The 6191-nt window shown below is 60.3% G+C and overlaps 1 protein-coding gene across 2 annotated transcripts in view; it reads right to left on the reverse strand.

Moving 5' to 3' along the window:
- Positions 1-2999, reverse strand: part of NTN5 (netrin 5) — a 12618-nt gene extending 9619 nt beyond the window's left edge. For both annotated transcript variants that reach the window (XM_037728471.1, XM_017500481.2), the window contains exons 1-2: positions 2746-2999; positions 275-925 (exon numbers count right to left, since the gene is read on the reverse strand). In XM_037728471.1, the coding sequence (XP_037584399.1) occupies positions 275-905 (631 nt within the window). In that variant the 5' untranslated portion in view covers positions 906-925; positions 2746-2999. The remainder of the gene's footprint in view (positions 1-274; positions 926-2745) is intronic.
- Positions 3000-6191: the final 3192 nt, after the last annotated feature.

Here is a 6191-nt window from a genome sequence, read left to right on the forward strand (position 1 = left end):
CATCATCATCACCACCACCATCATCACCATCACCACCACCATCATCACAGGCAGATGAGCGTTGGGGAGAGGCTGAGCCCCTCATGGGCAGACAGGCCTGTGTGGCTGAGATACAGGACAGGCTGCAGGGAGGAGGTACAGAGGGGACCAAGTCTGAGACTGGGGCGAGAGGCAAGGAGCACCGAGTTCCAGGGAGGAAAGGGAGCATTGTGCTCCCATAGGGACAAGGGATGCAGTGGCAGGCAGGCAAGGGTGGAGGGGTGCCAGGACTCACGCAGACAAGGGTGGGGGTGCTGGGGCGTGGCTGGCCGCCAGGGCCTGTCTCGATGGGATGGGCGGCAGCTCTCGCACCCCGGGCCGGTGGTATGGTGGCGGCAGCGGCAGCGAGGGGGCCGGGCACGGGCAGCACAGCGGGCGGCATGGCCATGGCACTGGCAGCGGCCTCTCAGCCCAGCCGCCGCCAGACTGGCCTGGCCCCTGAACTCCACGCGGAGGTGGCTGGCCACCACAGTGGCCTTAGAGCCTGGTGTGGAGTGGAAGGTCACCCTTTCAGGGCCCCCCAAAGCCCCAGGCCAGGCAGGTCTGTGCCACAGCAGCCTCCAGGGACCCCCTGCGGCCCAGGCGGCAGACAGGATGAGGGCCGGGGGTCCTGGGGTACAGAAGCGCAGGCTGACAGATGTCAGGAGGAAGGGGCCACCCAGGGCCAAGGTCAGGCTGCCATTGCAGGTTTCCCCGGGGCCAAGGTGGTTCCCTGGGGACAGGGTGCAGGCCTGAGGGCAGGTGGCTGCTGCGGCAGCCAGCTGTGTCACTGGTGGGAGGCAGAATCGGGGGTGGCCCTGTGGATCGTAGCATGGGTCTGCAGTGGCCTGGCCCAGGAGGAGCAGGAGGGCAAAGGTCACAGGCATGGTCACAGCAGAGTCGGCACCTGGAGGGAAGAGAGGTGGCTGGGCTGGGGACCTCGGCCGCATCCTCTACCCTTCCTGGAGGTGTCCTGTGGAACCGGAGCATTCCACCCCCAGCCCGTCCAGGCCCCCTCCCCGGCTGCATGGAAGCGAGGAAAATAGTTCCATCTGGGGAGAATTACTGTTTACATAACCCAAAGGGGAAAGAACGCAGACAAAATCGAGAATTTTGCCTGAACTAATCCGAAGCTTAACACCCCAGAGTTATCTGTCAGTGTCGAGGGGCAGGGGGCCCTGGGGAGCAGCCAGGGGCTGGAGCAGAGGGGCTGGCCAGCAGACGGGGAAACCTAGAGAAGGACACAGAGGCAGGCAGGGCTGGGCAGGAGAGGAGACTGAGGGACAGATGAAGACTCAGTCATAAAGCAATGGAGGACACGACAGAGGCAGAGACAGGACAGCAGGCCTAGGGGAGGGCCCGGCACAGAGAAGGAGCTGTAAAGACAGACAGACAGCCTGGAGGCCGGGAGGCCGAGATAGAGGGCAGGCACCCAGAGGCCACAGGGAGCTGGGGGACAGGCTCAGACAGCCTGGGGGCCGAGACAGGCGGCAGGTGGGCTCAGAAACACCCAGCCCAGCAGGCCCTGGGGAGGGGACGGGACAGGATAGGGGTATCTGGTGGGGGATTAGAAGTGAGATGCTGAGGCCCAGGCCCGTGGGGATCAGAGCCATGGCCTTTCCCACGTGGGGCCCTAACCTTGTTCTCCACACCCTGGGCACGGAAGGGGATTATCACCAAACAACCCAGCTTCCCTGCCACCCACCCACCCCCTTAACCCTTTCCCACCCAAGTGCAAAGCCCAGAGTGCTGAGCTGAGGAAAGGGATGCTGGGAGCTGGAACCTCGGTGGCTGTGGGGCCAGAGGAAAGCAGACGCCTGGGTTCCCTTCAGAAGTCTGGGTGTGGGGACCAGAAGTTACAGTTCTGGGACTTTCTGCTCAATACAGACCCCGCCCACTATCCTGGGCCCCAGGGCCCAGAGACCAGAGGTCCCCAGAGCAGATGGGGGAACAGATGTTGGGGGTGGTGGGTCATGAGGAGGAGAGAGGCAGGAAAGCAGGAGCTTGGACAGGATGGGGTGCCAGATGCCAGGGAGCCCGAGGGGGTATAAGCCCAGACCCCAGGGATGGCAGGAGCTGGGCAAGACTGGGCTCTGAAATGGCCCCCCTTTCCCCTTCCAGGGCCACCAGCCTCTCGGAGCCTTTGCAGGCCCTTGGCTCTGCATCTGCGCCCAGGCATGACCCTGTGCTGCGCATCTCTGGGGCACCCTGGGGGTAGGGGTGGGCCACACCTGCTCTGCCTGGCCTCACAGCCCATGTCCCCACTGCTGTTGGTCACATGCAGACTCTGCCTCCCCTGGCCCCAGATGACAGGCCTCGCCCTCCGCCCCTCCTAAGGAGCCTGGCGCCATTTTGCGCTTACTCGGGTGGCGGCTGCCCGCCTAGCCCTCAGCAGCAGCCTGTTAAGAACCAGCCCCCTATGTCCCCTTTCTCCCCTGCTGGATAGTGCAAGGGATAGCACCCTCTGGCCCTTAGCACCTTGGGGAGCCAGGCTATGAGGTCCCAGTGTTCCTGGGGGACCCAGAAACTAGTCGTGGCCCACAGAGAACCCAGATGTCCAGTCCCCCAGTCCATACTCCTCTTTAGGAAACAGTCCAGCCATGCTCCCAGCAGACCCGTAGGCTGCCTGCCTGGGTGCCATGAGGTCTATCTGGGACCAGGCTTCCTTTTCCTGGCTCTTGGCATGCACCCGCCACCCGATCCCTGAGGCCCCGACATTGGCCAGACCTGCACTCAAGAAGAGAGCGTCCTGCAGCCAGCTCCCGCAGGCTCTTCCTCCTAGCAGTGGCGTGGTGGGCGCTCGGGAGGGAGTGGCCAGTGGCTGTTTTCAGGCCCCAGGCTAGTGGGGTTTCTGGACTGGGCGGGGGCTCAGAGCAGAGCCCGCAGAATCCAACACCGCCACCCCCCTCCCGCCCCAATTCCCTCACCAACCACAGCCACGCTGTCCCCACAGGGACCCCTGTCAGCCGGGCCACCCGCAACGGTGTGGGACGTGAGCACCGGTGCCCCCCGGCGGTCCAGTGGCAGGACAGCCCCGAGCAGCCTGGCCTAGGAGGCTCACTGCAGGTAGGACGGGAGGCCGCCAGCCGGGCCGCTCCATCCCACTCCATGCCTGCCCACTGGCTCAGCCCCACCTCGTGGTGGTGGCGGCGATCGGGCAGGGACTGACCTTTGGGAGACAATTGCTGCTGGGAACTTTGCTCAGCTCCTGCCTCTGACTGTGTGAATCCAAGCCAGCCCTCCTTCTCCCTCTGGAACCTGTCAGCTGTGGGTTCCCTGAGCCTTAAGGTCAGTCATTTTCAAGCTCTAAAAATCTGTGTTCTTGAAAGGTTCATACCAGCCCCCGGGAATTCCAAAGACCTCAGCGGCTTTCTAAGATGGTGGGGAAGGCGACAAAGGAGCTGAGAACATCTGGGCCCCAGCGTTTCTCCTGCAGCGGAGGGAGAAGGCGGGGACCCCCGGGGTGCAGGGGACAGAGCTCAAAAGTACCTCCCCCAGTGTCAGTGTCCTTCGAGGCCTCAGTGCTTTCATCGTGACATTTTTGTTCAAATGTTGCTGTCTGCTCTATTCCATATCCGAATGGGTTCACTAGAAAAATAATGTTTTCTGTCGCTTCCTGCTGAGAAAAGCAAGGGCCTCGTGGGGTTGGGGCGCGGCACCTGCTGCGCTGGGTGGCCCTAGCATTTATCGTGGTATAGTATGGGCTTGATCCTGACAGGCTTGGGACCCACCGTCCCGGGAGGGTTCAAGGGCACAGCCAAGGCAACCCTGGATTCTGGACCCTTAGATACCATGTTGGAGGGGACCAGATGCGGCAGGAACAGGACGGGGATGTCGGATTTGAAAGAAGGGAGTCGCTTCCAAACCTGGGAAGGGAATCGGCTGCAGAAGGACGGAATGGGGCCAAGATGCCCCCATGTCAGAGGGGGCATGTTGGAGCTGGGGGCCCAGGCCGTACGAATCAGAGTACAACTTCGGGATTCTGGCACGGGTGCCCCCGCTGACCCTGCCTGAGCTCTCCCAGTATGGGACTTTGCCGGGGGTGTCTGCTGGGAACACACTCTGTCAGGTCAGGCTCACTGTCTGGAGAGGGAGGGGGAGACCCCAGCAGCTCAGGTCCTTCCGTGCTCTAGATTGTCTGAAGGTGCCAATCGCCTTGGAGCAAAGGCAAATTGGGAAGGGGCCATGGGGGTCCGGGGGCTGCAGATGTAAGTGGGTGACATGGAGAGGCGTTTATGCTGAGGCCACAGCCAGCGCAGAGCCCAGATGGCTGCCAGACAGAACTCAGGAAGAAGGTTCAAGTTTCCTGTCTTCCTCCTCACCTGGGTGAAGTCTCTTAAGCTCCTGCTCCTGGAGGGATGCCTTTGTTCCCCACAGCCTGAGCTGCCTGAGGTGATTGGCGCCTCTGCGGGTGCCTGGGGAGGAGGAGACAAGAGCTGCCAGAGCCCAGGAAATAGCTCCCCAAGTTGGGAAGGAGACTGTTTATGCGTGTGTGGGGAGGAGAGCTCTTTAAGTGCTGGAGACCTTCACCCTCACGGCTCTACAGAAGGCCGGGCCTGCCCAAGGCACAGCTCTCAGGTGGGTTCAACCCAGAGAGACCCTGGGTGCTGGGCTCCCACAGACCTCTAACGCCTGCCTCAGTGACCCAGACATGACGGAGGCCCCATGAGGCAGGGCAGGTCACGCTGCATGAGTGACGGGGCAGAGTGTGGATGGGTGGGGCCTGCCCTCCCCAGGACATGTTTGAAAAGGCCAGGATGGTAACCCCAGCCACACTGCCTGGGTTCACACCCACCTCTGTCCTAGCTGTGTGACTGAGAGCAAGGCTTTTCGCCACTCTCTGCCTTAGTTTCCTCGTCTGTTAAATGAGGATGAAAGTGCCCTCATGGTGGGCAGAGGGGGTGGTGAGGACTGAATGAGCTGACATGTCCATGGGTTCTTGCCTGAACTCTCTGGGACAGTCATATTTTGTATTCCGGAACCTTCTGCATTTTGGCCCTGTTGACGGATGCACAGTCCATGTCACATTGCACCCACGGCACGGCACGGTCTGGGCCACATCCCATTGTCAAACGTCATGTTTCAGGCAGCAAACAACATGGGTGTTCACAGTAACAGTGAAGTCTGCAGATAGCCACACGGCCCTCCAAGCCAGGGTTGTCCCCAGATGAGTTCAGTCAGGTTGGTGTTTGCCAGTCCCCCTGAGGACAATGGCTGACAAGGAATCGCGTACCAGGACAGCGGGCCCCCGAGATGGGACTCGCCCGCCCCCACCCCGGCAGCCTCCGCCTTGGTGTCTGCTTTTCTGCGGCTTTCTGGTTGTCTAGGCTGAGAACAGCCACGAGAGGGTGCACCTGAGACTCTGGGAAAAGGCAGGGCACCCACTGCGTGATCCGCAGGGCCCTGGGGCAAAATGCAGACACTGGACCCCTCATTTAGAATCTATGAAGGATTTTAAGATGGCAACACCATACAAAATAAAGGTGGACCCCATGGGGGGACGCCTTGTCCTCAGCTGGTTTCTCATGGCCAGTGAGTGGAGCTGCCTGGCAGCTCCCAAAATATTCTACATGGAGTCAGCCTGTGACCCAGCATACAGGTTCATGGCAGCACTATTCATGACAGCCGAAAACTGTAAACAGCTCCAGTACCCATCACCTGATTAATGAATGAACACATTGTGGTCCACCCAGACAATGGGACTTTCAGCCTTGAAAGGAGGGAGGTGTCAGTTCTACACCTGCTACAGCGTGGATGGGCTTTGAAAACATGCTGGCTACCGAGGGAGGAAGCCAGATGCAGAAGGCCACAGAGGTGTGATTCTAGCCACATGAAAAATCCAGAATAGGCAACTCCATGGAGACAGGAGATTAGTTGGTTGGGGGGACAAGGGGCAGGGAAGATGGTGGGGAGATGGTTAAAGGGTGTGCGTTTTTTGGGGGGAGTTATGCAAATATTCAAAAATTGATTGTGATGGTTGCACAGCTCTGTGAATATACTAAAAGTTGTTAAATCGGCCGGGCGCGGTGGCTCAAGCCTGTAATCCCAGCACTTTGGGAGGCCGAGGCGGTGGATCACGAGGTCAAGAGATCGAGACCATCCTGGTCAACATGGTGAAACCCCGTCTCTACTAAAAATACAAAAAATTAGCTGGGCATGGTGGTGCGTGCCTG

This window comes from Cebus imitator, unplaced genomic scaffold, assembly GCF_001604975.1.
Source record: "Cebus imitator isolate Cc_AM_T3 unplaced genomic scaffold, Cebus_imitator-1.0 Scaffold266, whole genome shotgun sequence".
In the NCBI taxonomy this organism is placed as follows: domain Eukaryota; kingdom Metazoa; phylum Chordata; class Mammalia; order Primates; family Cebidae; genus Cebus; species Cebus imitator.